Source organism: Tympanuchus pallidicinctus, unplaced genomic scaffold (assembly GCF_026119805.1).
Source record: "Tympanuchus pallidicinctus isolate F22 unplaced genomic scaffold, pur_lepc_1.0 scaffold1, whole genome shotgun sequence".
Taxonomy (NCBI): domain Eukaryota; kingdom Metazoa; phylum Chordata; class Aves; order Galliformes; family Phasianidae; genus Tympanuchus; species Tympanuchus pallidicinctus.
This window is the reverse complement of record NW_026294618.1, coordinates 74,087,521-74,105,700: the sequence shown is the minus strand read 5'-3', so window position 1 is coordinate 74,105,700 and position 18,180 is coordinate 74,087,521. Positions and strand designations below refer to the sequence as shown.

The following is an 18,180-nucleotide window of genomic DNA, read 5'->3' as shown; positions in this document are numbered from 1 at the left end:
AAAAGCAGGGGGCATCCTCCCGCTAACCGCGTCCGGGCCGCTCACGGCAGCAAGCGGCAGTGCGAAGCCGGGGAGGTGCCACGCCGGGGGCGAAGTGCGCGCCCTCCGTGGGCGGGAAGGCGGAGAGCGCTCCTCCTCCTCCTGCCGCCCAGGATAGCGGCCGCGCTCCGGCCGGGCTGCGGCACGCGCTGAGCCATGCATTCGGGGAACGGCACGGGGGCGACGAGCCGCTCGCAGCCCGCGGCGGCGGGGCAAGAAGTGCCCGGCGAGCGGCCGCTCTTCAGCGCCGGCACCTACGAGCTGCTGGCGCTGCTCATCGCCACCATCGGCACGCTGGGCGTGTGCAACAACTTGCTGGTGCTGGTGCTCTACTACAAGTTCAAGCGGCTCCGCACGCCCACCAACCTCTTCCTCGTCAACATCAGCCTCAGCGACCTGCTGGTGTCCGTCTGCGGCGTCAGCCTCACCTTCATGTCCTGCCTGCGGAGCCGCTGGGTGTGGGACGCCGCCGGCTGCGTTTGGGACGGCTTCAGCAACAGCCTCTTCGGTGGGTGCCGCCGCTCCCGTCCCTCTGACCCCTGTGGGCCTTGGTCCCTTCCCGCTCCCTGCCGCCCTCCCGGGGATCCCGATGGTTGCGCCCCCGGCGCGAGGAGCTGCCGCCCGGCGGCCGTCGAGAGACACCTTCTGCCCGGGGGGCTGGCGGCCGAACTCGGGCGGAGTTGGTCAGCAATTGGTTCCTCTCGGGGCGAGAGGAAACCTGTGGAGAGCGGCGAGGACGTGGTTAGATGTGCCCGTACGGGCTTAGTGAGCGTGGATAAAGGATATGTACGGTTTCTTTAGCTGCAGCTGGTAGAAAACGGAGCGCTTGCTCTGAGTATCTCCTTTTGCACCGCGAAGGGTGTAGCCTCCCCTGTATTCAGACTTCACCTATAAAACTATTCAAAACGTGGCAGCACCTTGAGGTTTTTTTCTCTTTATGAGAAATTCACTGTGATTTTTCAGCCACAAGTGAGTCACACGGGTATTTGGGCAATTGTTGATTGCTGTGAAATGAGATATGACTGCTACAGAGGCACATCCATCTAAAAAAGCAAACCAATAAACAAAAAGCCAACCACCACCAGCAACCCACACATTGGGTCTCAGTTTTCTTTCCTGAAGTTTGTATTTGCCCTCTACAGAAATTTGCAGAGGATGCAGCCCAGCTGCGTTTCAAACAGATGTGCTGTCTGTTAAAAGAAATAGATTCAGATTTTACTGACAAAGGATGTTGTAAGAAACATATTCATGTTTCTAATGGTGAAAGGCAGCATTCAGTCATTAGCAAAATGTTGTTTTTTTTTCTGGCAGAGGTGTGTAGATGAGAGGTGGGTCATTGTGTGCATGCACACAATGTGTACTCACAGAAAGTTGGTGTTATTAAGGTTAAAATAATTAAATAAATTAAATATATATATATATATATATTGTAAGAATTGCAGTTTTCCTGCCTAACTTTCACTTCACATAACTCAATAGTTTGCTTTTGGTGGGCTGCTGGGAGGAAGGTATGTGCTTCCTCTTGATTGATTTGGCTACTGCTAGATAGCACCGCCAAAATGCTGGATCTTGGAAGGCAAGGTGCATTCAGGAGGCAGTGAGACCTTTGTGCAAGGTTTGGCATTGCATAATTTTCACTGTGCATTTTGTTTCCTTGGGTTAGAAGGGAAAGTACCAGAGAACCCAGCTAGCATGGGGCTGTCTCCATCACTCAGCCCACTCAGATACTTGGAGCTGATTCTACTGGGCAGCTGAACATTAAGCTTGCGCAAGAGAAGTTGCGTATTGTTCTGTTCCTATCTTTATCCTTTATGTTTTACGTAGGATTTTTGGTGAAGGCATTTTGTGTAGAGAGTCAAAAAATAAGATGCATAGTAAGGGCAATGAAAAAAGATGGTAATCATCTCTTATCTTCTGAAGTTGGAATAGATAGAAATAATGAGATGTGAAATGTTCCATCATACATGACTTTTCATTTCTGTTTTTAGCAATACGTTATGTCACTATATATTCCATGTTGATGCTTTCTTGCATTGCTTTGATATAAAACTTATTTCCAAAGAGGTAAAATTCATGGGTCTTATTTACAGAATGATCCAAATAGCACTTTTGTTTGCAAAATTACATCTTCTTGTGCTTGATTGATCATATTATTTTCCTCTTAGGTAGTGTGTGCAAATAATTTTTTAATTGATGTTTTAAAGTACATATTTGTGTGTACAGTCTTTCACATATAAGTGGAGAGTAAGTGCACCACTTAATTCAGGCATCCAATATTCCTGAGCACTGCTTCATTCAGCTGCCTTATGAAGTAACAAAAAATTTTCACTTGAATATTATAATTTGACTCTAACCTAGTAAAGTTAATTCCAGTCGAAAAGTCCACATTTTTACTTCCAAATTCTCCTCTGGAAATACAAAGATTGTTCTCTTCTGCCAGTGAAGATTAATAGTTCTACACCTAACTGAGTAGGACAACAGAGGCATGTAAATACTGGGGAAAAGAATGCCCTGCAGGTAGCATCTTACTTTGCTGTTTATCATCTGGACTACTGTCACCACAGCTTCTGTTTTCCATTTTAATATGCCTATGAAGAAAGCAATGACTTAAGGATATTTTTCTATTTTGGTGTTATTAAAGAGGCTGATTGTAGATTTCATTCAGTGTAACCAGGTATTATACTTGCAAATACAGTTCTCTTTGTATAAAAGCCCACGTCAACTATTTTCTTGAGGTTAGGGATGGCAGGGGGAAAATAAAAGATTGGAATCTTGTATGCATCATAACTAGTAGTTAGTAAGTGTAGCACATTTCTTTTGAGAACTTCTGTGAATGCTACTGTATGGGAACTGCTGAATCACAGCCTGAACCTCTGATGGATCACCTGAGGCGAGCCATGAGTCAGCCAGAGGAGCACAGCTGAAGGCAATTCACCTGTGCTGACGGAAGGGGGGGAGCCTGGCTGCTCCTCTCCTAGACCTATTTAAGAGCAGGCTACAAGAGGGGAAGGATCTCATCTGGAGATCCCATTTTCTGGTGTTTTTTGTAAGTGAGCCTAGCATACGGGTAAGCCTTCCATTTATTGTCTCTTATTATCTTAGTCTACTTTGCCTATCTCTTGTTCTTTTTGTGATTATAGCATCTTAATATCCATTGATTATGCAGCTACGCTATCTGATCAGATGAAATTGACAGCTTAAATTGACATTTAAAAGAAGAGGCCTTACTAACTAAGCAAGATAGTTGCAACTTTGAACTTCAGTAAACCAGAGTGATCTAGTGAAGACCTTTCTAGAATAAAGAAGAGGGAAATATCTCTGTGGAGTTCATTCACTCGTAATAACAAATACTGTGAGGTTACTTTACTGCTGTGAATATTTGTTTGCTGGATTTGGACACGTTTCAGCTCATTTCATACCAAATGACCAGAACCTGCTTATTTAATGTGATGTGATCATATTCTTGATTTTTATTTATTTATTTATTTATTTTTCTCCTTAGCAGAGCACCCATGAAATCAGTCTAAACTGACTTCTGCAGTTAGAATAGTTCAGATGAAAAGGTCCTAAAAAAAAAATCGAGTCCAATGACCTGACAGCTTGAGGGCTAACCAGAAAAGTTAAAGAGTATTATCCAAATTCCTCTTGAATGTTGGCAGGCATGGGTCATCAAGCACCTTGCTAGGAAGTATGTTCCCATGTCCACACTTGTAGTAACAAAATTGTTCTGAAACTCTCCCCTGATACAGGTTTTTGCGGTTTCCATTTGGTTGCCATATCCTGTATTGGTTTCCAGGATTGGTTTCCTCCTCAGGAACTTGAGAGCAATGTCACTTCTTGGCCTACTGTTCTGCAAACTAGTCAACCCAAGTGTCCTCGGCCTTTCCTCATAAGGACATGCCTTCCAGAAATTGTTGCAGAATCTGTAGCTGATGTATAGATGAGAACTGGGAGGAAAGCTTTTAGATTTGAGATGTATAGGGCTGAAAAGCACTACCACTTCTATGCCTATTACTGCAGCTTGTTCTAATAACTTGTTATCATGCTGAGTTGCAGACCCTATCCTACCTCTGCATTTGACTTCTTCTGGTCACAATATTATTCAAGTGATGAATTCAAACTGCTTCCTTGAGAAAGTGAATGGAAACAATTTCAAATAGTGGAATTATATTCACTATTGATTTTATAGCACTTCAGTCTTGAGCAAGTTAGGTTTTCAACAATTTAGACTGACTATGAAATCGTTTAGAAACGTGATTAAAGCTACTTTAAAACGAAAGTCACAACTATTCTAAACTCAGAGTTTTTTCTCAACAAATTTTGAAAATCAGATTCTTTCCAATTACTGTAGCTAATAATCCAAAATTAGGATTCATTTTGAAAGTCGTTATCGTGCAGCTGTATTTTTGTCACCTATAATGTTGCAGATAGAGCATGTGGTTAAAATAAAGTGGTAGCATTTGCTTTTTGAGCAGTCTTTGTTAAGTGATGATGAAACCTGTTTGTTTTGAGAGCCCTCTCTGCATCTGTCATAGAAACTTTGCACCCGAGAACCTGAATATTACCTTTGCAAAAGTGCTTCTGATTGTACCAGCCAGTCTGAAAGACTGAAAGCATGTGAGAGCTGTAGGCTCTGTAAGCAAACTTGGACATTTTGAAACTTTTCAGTTGAGAAGGAAGTAACAGCTACAGATTGTTTGTCTGTCTAGGGATACACAGCTATTTTTGTGTTCCTTGCAATAGTTACTTATGTGTTATCATAACTTCATCACTGTGCAAGCCTATGTAGCAATTTCTGCTTTGTTTTTTTTTTGTGAAAATTGGGATTTACTTCATGTGAGACAAGCTGTAGTTTAGGTGCTTGTATCATCACAGCAGAGATCATGAAAAGAGCTTCCATATGCCACTGCACAGCCATTCTCAGTGCTCCATGTACCAGAGGAAAATGAGTACTGACAAGTTCAAGTTTCAATGACGTGGTAGTGTGTCTTGGATAATAAACCCCATCTAGCGTAGTTTACTGAGTTCCGACACTTATTTTTTAACAGGTGCACCGTCCTGATGGAATAAAATAGGTACTCAGTTAAGTGACGTTTAATCTGTGGGATTCAGCTTTCTGTAGAATTGTGCAGTCAGTTCAATACTGGTGCCACTGAGCCTGCCCCCCTCTCTGGGTGTAACAGTTTGTAAATCTTTTCCTGTCTATAGTAGTCTACCAAGCTGCAAGTAGTAGAGATCTGTGTAATCTCTAGGTCTGATTATGTTACACAACTCACACTTCAAAGGTTTTGTGTTATTAGAGTGTAGAGTTTTGGGTGTAAGAGTGAGAAAAGAAACTTGACAGTTAAATACATCCAAATGTCTTATTTAATAGGCATGGTTCCCTCTTTACCTGAAGTACTTCAGTTGCAGAATAACTGGCTAAGAGCATAATAATCTTTATCGGCATCTATTGGCTCTTCACAAATAAGATTTTAAAATGATAGTGACTGTTGCAGAACATGATGTGTGCATCTCCAGGTTAATCTATTTTGTTTCTACACGCTGTGAAAGAATGCTACCATGTAACACCATTTTGCATCACCAATATATGTTACGTGCACTGATTTAATATCAGTAAAAGCATTTTGTTACTTGGCAGAGGGTTTTAGGATCTTGTGTTACAGACAGCTGGAGACTTGATCAGCATGCCTTCTGCATTAGCAATTTGTTTGCGGTGAACTAATTGCTTGCAGGACTCAGTGTGGAGGAGGTGATTAATTCTGCTGTACTTTTATACTTCAGATGTATATAAAATACACTTTCAAGTCTGTTCAGTCCAGAAGAAGTGATTTTTGCCTGCCTAGATTGGACTGCAGTTAAAATTTGTTGCAAGAATAGGAATGGTAATGTGTTCTTTGACAAAAGACTCTGACTGTCTTAGAAGTGCACCTCATTGCTGCATTAGGTTGTAGTTCTCTTGTAAAGCTGCTCAGTCCTTCTGAAAGGTGTCACAATATTTTGTTCTAATTAAGATTTAGAAAGTTAGAGTATACACGCACTGTATGGAATGATACACGGAAGCTCAGATGGATCATAGAAACAAAGAGTTGTAGAATCACCATGATTGGAAAAGACCTTCAAAATCATTCAGTCCAGCCATTCACCTGCTGCCAATACTTCCCCACTAAACCATGTTCCTTAGTACAACATTTAAATGCTTCTTGAACACTTCCATGGACAGTGACTCTACCACCTCTCTGGGCAGCCCTTTCCAGTGCCTGACCACTCTTCTGGAGAGTAATTTTTTCCTCATGTTCAACCTGAACCTCAGCTGTTCCTCCTAAGACTCAGCCCAAAACTGAAACACAGTACTCCAGGTTTAGTCTCACTCTGGCACTCTGTTGAGCTCTTCTCCACAATGACTTACACTGTGTAGCTGGAGGTATTTCATGATTTATCAAGAGTAATGTGACTTCTGGAAAAAGGGTATAGAAAAGAGAGAAGTGAAGAAATCTACACCAAATGCAGTATTTCAGTAGGAAAGTAATGGGTTTTTTTTTTTTGTTTGGTTTTAATTGGTAAGGAGTAGTGAGCTGTTTTTTATTTTCAGCTCACCTACTGGAGAAGAGGAATGGCTGCAACATAGAGATTGCATGTTAATAGCTGAAACAGAAAGACTCTTGTTCTGCTATGTTTGACATACACTATTTAAATGAGAGTGACTCCTCTCATACCAATGTAATTGTAGGTTTAGTTCAGAGTTAAAACTAGTATCTGTAATTCCTTGACGCAGAGCATTTATAATTTGTACTTAGGGAAAGAAGTATTCTAAAATCTATAAATCAGAGAAATATTATCTGTAAATACTGGTTAGTCAAGTCTTCCAGAAGGAGTTTGGAATTCTCTGATTTGCTAGTAAATTAAATCTATCTTCAGAATATCGAGCCCTGGTCTTGGAAGAGAATAAATACTTTCAGTTAAAAAACAAATATTTTTAAAGCATGTTTTGTTAAGAGAATTAAAGAATTGAATTTTCATATTTCCCTACTTTGCTTGAAAAAAAAAAAAAAAGTGCAGTTTCTCATACCAGGGATTAATACCCAAGTAATATCCATAATGGCTTTCTGTAATGCTTTTTTTTTTTTTTTTTTTTAACACTTAATCAGTATATACTTCATTATATTAAAATGTAAAACTCATTCAGGATGAAATCTACATCATTTATAGAAAAGCTGCTTAAAGGGGAAAAAAAAAAGTAAAATTCAGTGCTTTCCTCTGTGCTGGGCCACAAAACCTGATTCATATGTGGGGAAAAAAAAATGGAGCTATGTACATACATAAATAAAATGTAAGGTAAGTTGAAGCATTGTGAGAGCACAGGTGATGCATGTAGCTATTGGGCTAAAAAAAGATTTTTCTAGGTGAGAATTGCCACTATTGATCCCAATCAAAGGATGGCATTATGCAAAGCACTGCATTTCTGTGGAGGCTGCACAAGAAGCCCTGCATCTGGGTGCTCTTGTCAGAACCCTGCCAGGATTTGGCTTGATCTAAGTGACACCTTTGCATTCAGTGGTTACAATAGGCATTTTCATGTTGTGGTGCGGCAGCTGTGTATGGCCATCCAGAACGTGGCTTGTCTTTAGTGTCACTGTTGCCACTGCTGAAATGCACCACCCATTGCCTCACTGTGGTCACATCCACTGTTTGGTGTCCACAGACATTCAGCAAGTGTCAGTGAATGTCACTGGGTGCTGTTTTGTCTGCATGGAGGAATTCAGTGACACTCCTTTGCTTCATATGCGCTTCCATGTCAGATGCCATTCTGTCAGACTGTGTCTTTGCTACCATCTGTCACACAGCAACAGCATGTAAGGGAATATTGGCAGGAAGGTTTCAGCCTCTACTGCCGTACCGCCACCTACATTTGACATCATGGGCCACATAGGAGGTACTACTTTCAGAGCAACCCTTGTGTGAATTTTTTTTCCCTATGTGTGCCTGTTCTACATAAAAGTACGTGTAGAGTTCCTTTCTTTCCTGCATTAACTGCTACGAGTTCTAAGAGTCAGTTGACTGTTCCTGCTGCTCCACATAGATGTTGTTCCACTCAAACTGCCAGCTCAGCACTAGGGGAGAATTGTGGCATTAGGACAGATGTGTTGCATACCTGAAGAATATTCCATTTACTTGATATCTGAAGTGCTATGGATCTAGCCTTTGAAAGAAATGATCCATTCTGCAGTGTTATCTGTAAAAGAGAATCTACAGAAAGTCTGACTAGCTAACATGAAGTAACAGATGCATGTAGCCATTTGTGAGATATTGAGGACAACGCATAACCTTCTGCTGCCCCCCGAGCACCAGGAAGGCTTAACCTCACAGGATATGTAGTCTCATAAATTATACCATCAATACTAAGGATAGTTTCTATAGCACCTGCAGACATGTACTTGCCAGCCTCTGTGGTTGAGCTTATGAATAGTTAAAGAATATGTGAATGCTAGAGAACAGGTGGAAGGTAAGTCCTGGAATCTTTTTGTAACTTGACTGCATTGAATTGTAGCTAGATTCAAGATAGAGATATCAATATTAAGAATTCATCTGTAATTGGGTGGGGGCCCCAAACTCACCTTCTGAACACTGCTGGCTCCTGATGAAGTTCTGTTTCCCCTGGAGCTGCCCGGCTCAGGAACTCCCTGGGTGCTACCAGCCCTGTGCAATGCACATGCACCACAGAGAGCACCTCAGTGAGAGTGGGCAAGTTATGGAAATGATAAAACATACCACTTCAGAGCAGATCTTGGTATTCCTTTCTTTACGGTTATTTTTGCTTATCATCTACCCACAAATAGGCAGGCATGGCTCCACTGCACATAGGACTTTTGTAGGACAAAATTCTCTATGTGTTGACATATCCTGAAATGCATTTTGTTTCAAACTTTCTTTTTTGTGGTAACTACTTTGACCGCTTTGTATGCTGTGTTACAGTAGAGATCCAGCACCAAAGAGAGGAATGTAACCTGATGTGCTCTGACTGGCATTATGTGCCTTATGTCATCAGACCCTTCCCAAATACCCAGAAAGTCAGCACTTGCATTTTGGTACACATTGGCGAACAAGTTCCCTTTTTCTGGTAGAAAACTCAAGTTTCCTTTTAAGGAGCACTGGCTTCAGGCTTGAACTGAAACTATTTGAAGAACTATGTGCAAGTTCCACTTCTTAGGGATACTGAACTTCCAGTGGCTTTCTTGAAAATGTCAAGGACTCAGTAAATTACTCATGCTGAACTGAACACCTGTGCTTTCAGATTGTTCAGCCAAGTATGTGTGCTACTGATTTTGTCATTGCCAAATTCAATGCTTGCATATAAATACATATGTAAAATATTAAGCGTATATGGGGGCGCTACTTGTTAACTGATGTTGTAGGTACCTTATTTATCATCTTGATGTCCCTGAGCTTCTAATGGAACAGAAAGAAGTGATGCAGACCAAGCGATTAAATTAGGAATGTGTGAGGCAGAATCCTCTTGCTCTACATTGTTCACAAACAAAGCCTCATACACCAGATAACCTAACTTTGCCCAGAGTTGAATGATGTGACTTCTCCTCATAACCACATCTGTGGATGATTTTGTTACCCATCAGGTAAAATTTTATAATTCCTGGTCTTTGTGTACAGAGCACTGGGAGGTGATCTTACCTTACCTTGTGCTCAGGAATTAGACTACATTTATTTGTATAAAACATTCACCTATATGGGTATAACAGCATAGAATATCACATATATAATTCTGTTAGCAGGAATTAGAAAATAAGATCTTGCTTAGTTCCAAATCCTTCATGCCATTTTCAGTATATTAGGTCTTGGATAGGGATGCTGCCATAAAGAACTTTCTATCAGCTTAATTAAAAATAAAAAACAAAAGAAATACAGAAAAGAAAAACCTCAAGTCTTTTAGAAACCTTCCAGTTCACATTTTATAAACCAGTTTCTCTTTAAAGCTATGAAAAAGAAACTCATACAGCAATGACTTGCACAAGAAAAAATTAAACTATACAAAACTATGAAATCAATAGACCTTCCTTTCTGCATGTCCAGCAAGATCTACTTTTCTTTGTGCTGAAAGTTTAAAGATAACACTGACAAAAAATGTATATAATTAAAATTTTGGGAAGTTAATTGTTTTATTTCACGATGAGCAGTAACAATGGTGTCACATTTTCCATTAGAGTGTTAATGTTGTTAATCAAGAAAGCTTTTTGAACTCGTAACCTTTTTAAAATGAAAAAGATCCTTAATACTTGCAAAATAAAGCAACTTTTCTAATAGAGATCTTAAAGCGTGTCTTATGAGATACTCAGTTAATCAGCAAAACCAGCATACTATCAACAGATTAAATATTTCCCTAGATTTTTTTCTTACTTAACTTCCTAAAATTCACATTGCTGATGCTTAAAGACACTATTGTAAATCTGTATTGCTTAATGCTTACACTTTTTCAAAGTGAGATGAGAAATTTATGACATTCTTTGACGGTTTTTGATGAATATAATGATTATTCTCTTTTTAGCAGATCTGCACATTTAACCTTCTCATAGCTGTGTAAATATGTATTATGACTGATATGAATGCAGTTGCAGAATTGAAACATTGTGTGTATGTGTGATAAACACTCATGCTTTTTTTAGATAAAACGTACACACTTGAATATATTCAGTGCTGTGAAAGACTTTTGTGTGTAGATTGTGTTGTTCAAAAGGCTGCGTGTATGGTGTCTGAATCATACATATTTAAGCTTACTGACATGTGTATAATGAGAAGATTTGTCCTTGATCATTAAATTTCACAGACCACTCAAACTGAATTTCTTATATTCTAATCAAGACAGAATTACTTTGACTTCATTAAATTATAAAAGTGTCTGCATAGAATAGTTCTAAGAACTGGAAATGACACACCATTTCTGTCCTGACAAATTAAGTGTGTAGTGTATTAGAAGTGGACAGAAAAGGACAAGAATGCAGAAATAATAATTGAAGTAAGACTATGCTATTTTTACGGTCGCAGCAAGATAGAAAGGGACGCACAAAATAACCGGATCTCTTCCAGACGGAACTCCTTCAGCAATGTAACACTTTGCTTTGGCAGTTGTTTTTTGGAACAGAAAGACTTATATGAAATCTGTAAAGAATCTGGAGTTCTGCTAGTTATTTTGTTCACATTGCAGGTATATTTCAGTGCTTCCAGGTCTTGGATGCTTCTGTTGATCTAAGTCTTGACTCTGAATTGCTTGGATTCCAAATAGGTTTTGTTATTGTTAGTTCTTGCATTTTGATGTGAAAGCTTTTTCTTAAAAGATGAAAGAGAGGAAGGAAGGAGGGAAGGAAGGAATCCCAGAACGTGGGAGCATGAGCCCTCAATAATAAACTAATGTTTAGGGAAAAGTACTCGCTCTTTCTTGTTCTGCTTTCTTTTCTTGCCCACCATAATGGGCTATATGCAGTGCCCTGCTCTGAGTAGTTCTGAAGTAAGAGGATCTGTTTGAGTTAGTAGATAGTGATTACAGAGTTGTCACCAAAAAAGCTTATTGGTGTTAGATTCATAATATGAGCCAGCTAGTTTTGAATTAAATGTTTAATTTGCTACAAAGTTATCAAGAGAACTTCAGTCCAATATACAGTGTTTGTGTATGATTTAATTAATTTTCCTTTTCTTACAGGAATTGTTTCAATTATGACTCTCACTGTTCTTGCCTATGAACGCTACATTCGAGTAGTCCATGCAAAAGTGATTGACTTCTCTTGGTCTTGGCGGGCTATCACATACATTTGGCTTTATTCATTAGCCTGGACTGGAGCACCTCTTTTGGGCTGGAACAGATACACACTGGAAATTCATGGATTAGGTTGCTCAATGGACTGGAAGTCAAAGGATCCCAATGATACTTCCTTTGTGCTACTTTTTTTCCTGGGCTGTCTGGTAGCACCTGTTGTGATCATGGCCTATTGCTACGGCCATATTCTATATGCAGTAAGAATGGTAAGTTGATGGAAGTAAGACTTCTGTGAATGAAATATTTTCAGTGAAATGCTGATACTGTATATCAAATTTGGATCATAGCCTAAGTTTACATTCTCACTTCCTGTTCACGTTTCAAGACCTTGATTTTTAGCTACGTCAAGAACCATTAGAAAGGGTGTAGAGTTGAAGGAGAATCAACCTAGAACTACCAAAATCTATTTAAGTCATTTTACTGGGCAGCAAGTTATAGTCAGGTTAGGGAACTGTTTGTGCTTACCAATCGATGACAGATCCTTCCTTAAAAAGAGATAGAAGAGAACTTTAGTTGCAGTTCTTATCATTAAATAACTATTTCTCTCTCCTTCTTGTCCTTGAGAGGATAATAGTGTAAAATTATTCCAAGCCCTGTTAATCAAGCTTTCCATGTTCAGGCCAGATCATCAGGTATTAGAAAGTATTATATTTCATAATATAATATAATGTAAAGTTTCATATTGTGTGGATAATAAGTCTAATGATGTTGTTCAAGTTTGTGATCAACAGTAACAGTAAGGCTGACAGCTCTTGCAAAGAACATTCACATACATTTCCCATTTTTCTGCATCTTAATCACATTAACTCAGATGACTTTGGGAACCAGCTGCCTAGAATTCTGCTTTGGAGATTTTATAATTTCAGAGTGAAAAACTAAGTGGCAGAGAAGAAATCTATTTATCCTATTGTCATAAGCAGTCTTTAGAGGAAAGAAAAAAAAAAATTGTAGTCTCACCTAAGTTTTCAAACAAAGGACCAGTAAATATAAACCAAATGTGTTCATGTTAATGGATTAAAGAAAGTTAGATCTCTGAAGTTTTTATATACTTAATATACACAGTAAAAGTCTGGGAAGCATGATGCAAGCTTTCAGAAGAGCTGCAGTTCATAAAATGAGCATATAGCCATGTATGCCTAAAACTGTTGGTGAACTAGTTTTTTATAAATATAAATGGAACTGTTCAGTGATTTTACTTTAACATTTCCATTTGTCTTTTACAGCTTCGATGTGTGGAAGATTTTCAGACTTCTCAAGTGATTAAACTTCTAAAATATGAAAAGAAAGTGGCTAAAATGTGTTTCTTAATGATCTCTACCTTCCTTATTTGTTGGATGCCTTATGCAGTTGTCTCCCTCCTAGTAACATATGGCTATAGCAACCTTGTAACTCCCACAGTAGCTATCATCCCATCTTTCTTTGCCAAATCAAGTACTGCTTATAATCCAGTCATCTACATCTTCATGAGTAGAAAGGTAGGTACAGGAGGATATTGGAGCTGGCCTTGAGTATGGGTTGCTAAACTTCACGGGTGGAGAGGGAGGAAAGGGGTTGTAGAACTGTTGAACTTCATTTAGAACCTTTACAACAATCATATTCCAAAAGAGTATTATCAATTGAGTGATTTTGATATAGTGGCTCTAGCACTGTACACAGATGTCAGACTGATTTGTTTAATTTAATCAAGATTTTCTAGGTTCTAATACCCAGAAGCAAATCAAATCAGTACCAGATACAAATTCCAGTAAAATCATAGCCAGGAAAAGAATGAATCAGCTAAGTGATTATACTGGAGTCACATCTAGAAGCACTTTTCTCTTACGTCTAATTTCAGATTAAGACCAAAGTGGTAATATTTTTGCTTATCTTCTCGGATAATTTGGGAATGAGAAAACAATTCTTCACTGTTGAGACCTTCTTAAATCTGATCTATGCTTCAATGCTATTCAGAAGTACCACATTAACTCTGAAATATTCAGGGCCTCCATATGACTGTTCTGCTGAGTCTTCACATAGCTTCAGATCACCTTTCCTTGTCTTTTTAGGTTCCCTTCCCAACAACATCTACTGCCTTCCCATATCAGAGTAGGATTAATTTCTTATTAAAAAGCCTTGTTCCAAACTGATTTGCTAGAAAGTTTATTGTATTTTGCTAGAGAAACACAGTCATTGACAGTGTAGGATAATATAGAGTAATCCTTAAAACCGCTAACTGGAAGGTAGCTGAGAAGGATGTCCTACTACTTTTCCAGAGAAAAGGTGTTTGGGTGTTTTTGGTGTGCTGTTTGTTTGTTTGTTTTCTTTGTTTGTGTTTCAAGTGCTCTCCAAGAGCACTCCCAGTATGCCTTATTATGAGTTAAAAGAAGATGCTGACGTATTTCTTGTAAAAGCAGAAAATTTCCCCAGATGGTCATACTTGAGATTTAGATGTGCACAGATGTGGAACTACTGAATGGATGCATCTTATAAGCCCTCATACTTGAATACTTTGTTTTGTGAAGGTGAGACCATATCTGGAGCGTTTAGAACAATGCTGCTTCTGAAATTATCATTTTGTTTATTGATGAGAGTTTTCACTGAATATCTTGCATTTTTTTTTGTCTCAATGTAGAACAGACTACCTTTGTCAATAGTGACGTCTAATCTGAAGCTGAAAGACTTCCTTCCCTGTTCAAAGGGAACATTTTAGTTTTGCATTCTGAAGTTTTATTTTACATTGTTATTCAATGATTTTGTTAAAATTCCAATCCCTTGAGTAACATAAATGGGAAACTTCACCTTCATTTAATTCCCCTTTGCCCTTTGTTCCTTCTTTCTGTGTCCTCTGATGAAGTGCTTCTGAGAATATTTTTCCCCTGCTCAATGAAATTTGTAATTTTTTAAATACTCATATGGAACAATACCTGGCATGTTCTGAGGCTGAGTCCTTTTGTTCTTTACTGATTGCAGAGCACTGGTAAAATATTAAATTGCATTTTAGTACCTCTGCTAGCTGTGTCATCCTATGTCCTCTTGGGTGTGTGGGGGGGGAAAAGTGCTTGCTAAAACGCCGCTGTGTTCATTACAAAATTGAAACCAACTGAGAACAAAGAGGGGATAAGGAGAAATTTGTTATTTTGAGCAACTTATTATATTACTCTCTTCACTGGATCATACATAGTAGTGAGCTCATAGTTACAAGTTGTAATTTCATGCTGTTTATTTCCTCTTGCAGTTTCGACAATGCCTTTTGCAACTCCTGTGCTTTCGCTTGATGAGATTCCAGAGGACCATGAAAGAGCCTTCAGGAGCAGGGAATGTCAAACCAATACGACCAATAGTGATGTCTCAGAAAGTAGGGGACAGGCCCAAGAAGAAAGTGACATTCAGCTCTTCCTCCATCATTTTTATTATTGCCAGTGATGATGCTCAACAAGTAGATGATAACAGCAAACACAATGGGACAGAAGTAAATGTCATACAAGTAAAACCACTATAGGGATGAGCTACATAGACATTAGAATCTGAACTCCAGTCAGTGACTGTTTGGGCTGAAGACTGATTTCATTGATAGTGCCCGTGGTCTGCCAAAGGAAGTCATATTAAACTGTGAAATACTGAAGTAATTCTGCATCAGAAGCTCTGTAGGCAGTTCAGTTTTGGTCACGATATAGATATCTTCACATCTGTGCCAAACTTGATGAATGTTTTTATTCTGAACTTTCTTAAAGCATATCATAGTGCTTAATGGATTGTACTCTGCCTGGAGGCCCATAAAGAGAGAAATCCTGCTGGGGTCTTTGCTGGGACCTGTCTGTCTTTACCAATGACTTGGAGAGGTGACAAGTGCATTCTTGTCAGCTTTGAAGATAACACCAGACTGGGCATGAACGATCTTTAGACTCAAGGATGGGACTGCCATTCTGGAGAACATGGTCAGGTTGAAGGAATAAGCTGACAGAAATGTTTCTATATTCAACAAGGACAAGTGCAGAGTCCTGGGCTTGAGGAAGAGCCATGTGCAGCACAGCAGGAAAGGCCCTGGATGCCTGGGATGTAGCTCTGTGTAAAAGAACCTGAGCTCCTGTGTAGCAACAAGCAGGGCATGAGCCTGCAGTGTGCCCTGGGAACAAGGGCACTGGCATTCTGTGCTACACTGACAAGAGCAGAGCCTGATAGATTGAGTGAAATGATTATGCCCCTCAACTCAGCTGAACAATCCTATCTACACTGCATCCAATTTTGGAACCTCCAGTACAAGAAAGGCTCCTGTAAACTGGAGTGAATTTATTGGGTCTGCCAAAATTGTCAGGGTTTGGAGCACTTGGCCTGTGGGGACAGTCTGGAGCTATTTGCATTGATGAAGCCTGGAGAAAAGAAGTCTTCAGGGGAATGTAATGGCAACCTTCCAATAGTGACAAAGCAGTTTTCAAGAAGATGGAAGCAGGCTGTTTAGGCTGATACATGCTGAAAGGATAAGGGATGAGCATGAACAGAAAGGAAATAAAAAAAAAAAAAAATCTTTTTAACTCTGAGAACAGCCAAGCAACAGGTTAGACTAGAGAATTCCTAAGGTTCTTTCAGCCGAAGTTATCCTATGATTTCCTAAACTGCCAGCACTTCCAGTGCACAGAGTTCTTAGGAATGAGGGAGAAATATTTGAAATTGGCTGGGTTTAGTTTACTTTAATTGATGCTTTGCAGGAAAGAAAAAAAAAAAGAAAAAGTGATATCCACAATGATTGGGGCAGCAGTAAAACCAAAAGCCACCTTAAGGCTGTGCATATGTACTCAGCAAGCCATTCTGTTCTTGCTCCCTGGAGGAACTCTTGAGTTGTGTTGTGAGATACAAGTCATACAAATCAAAGCTCAAATGAAAAACAGTCAGTGAAAAAGGATTACCAGTTTTGTTTTATTTTTGCTTGTTTGTTTGTTTAAATATGTACTTCATACATCTTTATCCCACATCCATTTATGAAATATATTTAACAGGAGCCCTGTACTATATTAATACTAATCTGCTCTGGCACTTTGGGAAAGTAATGACTAAAGAAGAGCACAGGAACTTCTGCCTCATTGTAGTGTGAGTAATGATTGTCCTATTTATTGTTCAGTAAACAGAACGGAAACATTCTGAAAATTTTTTCTCACCTTTGTAAATGTTGATGATATCAGTTGACAGTGGGATTCTGCTCTGGGCAGGGCTGCCTGTCATGTTGAATGAGTAAGTTTGAGAACTAATTTTGAGTTATGGGAGCTGATTCTCAGTCACATCCATTACACTGATACGATTTATTTGCTTTGGTTTAATAAATGTGCATTGTGAATCTGCAACATGCAGCTTTTCCATCTTGGTGAAAACTGTGACAGAAGCTATTAAGAAACTACTTGCTTCTTCTAGGGGTAAATCTTTGAGAGGTATAAAGGCAATGTGAAGAATAACTGCTATGACCAGGAGCCACTGATCTCATGGTCAAGACGAAAACTTCAAATAAAGGAAAATCAGAACTCCAAATACAGAACCTTTTGGCCTCAATCATTGAGGATATCACAGTATTCCTGGGAGTAGGGATTGATGATCTCAACTCAAAATATATGTTTGTGCATGTGCTTTTGAAAAGGCAAATTACTCATACATGCGCCACTCTAGAACATCAGCACTGGCTCTGCGTCATGTTTGAAAGTACTTTTAGAGTGCACTCTGTTTTCTAGATTAAGTTGCAAGCTAAGAGAAAACATAACTACTCATCTTTCATGTTATTTTTGTTTTGCTGTAAATGCATAGATAAATTGTCCTAGGATGTCAAGGGTTCGCCATTACAAAAAGCATATTCATTTCAATGGCAACAACTTTGTTTTCAGCTAATGATCACTGTATCTGTGCACTCTTATATTTGCAAAAAGAGAAAGATGTACCCTAGCACTGCATACAGTGATTCCATCCTTTTAACAAAATGTTTTATATCTTAGTGTTTCATGTATGTTGAGCCTTCAATAAGTGATTAAATTTATTTTATTTATAGTAATGTGTTCTCAGTGAAATATTTTTTTCCCCATAGAGAGAAAGATGGTTTAGTACCATCACCTGTTGGAGGCAGCTTGAAGGGTATCATTAGGCACTAAAAAAAAAAATAAAAATAAAAAATAAAAATTTCAAGAATGCAATTGATATTTTGTAGAACAAATACGAATTTGGTGTAAGGAGAAACTGTTCAGATTTCCAAAACTAAAATTTAAGTAATTCAGAGTACTGTACTCGGAATTTTTAATAATTCATGTAAGACAAGATATTTACTGTGACAATACCCTGGACAATTAAAGTTATATTACAATATAGGAAAA

At 39.0% G+C, this 18,180-nt stretch overlaps 1 protein-coding gene across 1 annotated transcript; it reads left to right on the top strand.

Annotated features, from left to right (window-relative positions):
* The first annotated feature begins 146 nt into the window (after positions 1-146).
* On the top strand, positions 147-17,864 carry OPN3 (opsin 3). Its single transcript, XM_052701837.1, has 4 exons — positions 147-547; positions 11,747-12,066; positions 13,084-13,335; positions 15,075-17,864. Exons 1-4 carry the CDS (start codon positions 196-198, stop codon positions 15,336-15,338), a joined length of 1,188 nt encoding a protein of 395 aa, XP_052557797.1. The 5' UTR covers positions 147-195; the 3' UTR covers positions 15,339-17,864.
* Positions 17,865-18,180: the final 316 nt, after the last annotated feature.

What these genes read in the sequence shown, in the direction of transcription:
- OPN3 (XM_052701837.1), top strand. Translation starts at nt 196, where the DNA reads ATGCATTCGGGGAACGGCACGGGGGCGACGAGCCGCTCGCAGCCCGCG. An exon ending in CTTCAGCAACAGCCTCTTCG is followed by an intron (nt 548 to 11,746) that starts GTGGGTGCCGCC and finishes CTTTTCTTACAG; the next exon opens with GAATTGTTTCAATTATGACT. An exon ending in ACATCTTCATGAGTAGAAAG is followed by an intron (nt 13,336 to 15,074) that starts GTAGGTACAGGA and finishes TTCCTCTTGCAG; the next exon opens with TTTCGACAATGCCTTTTGCA.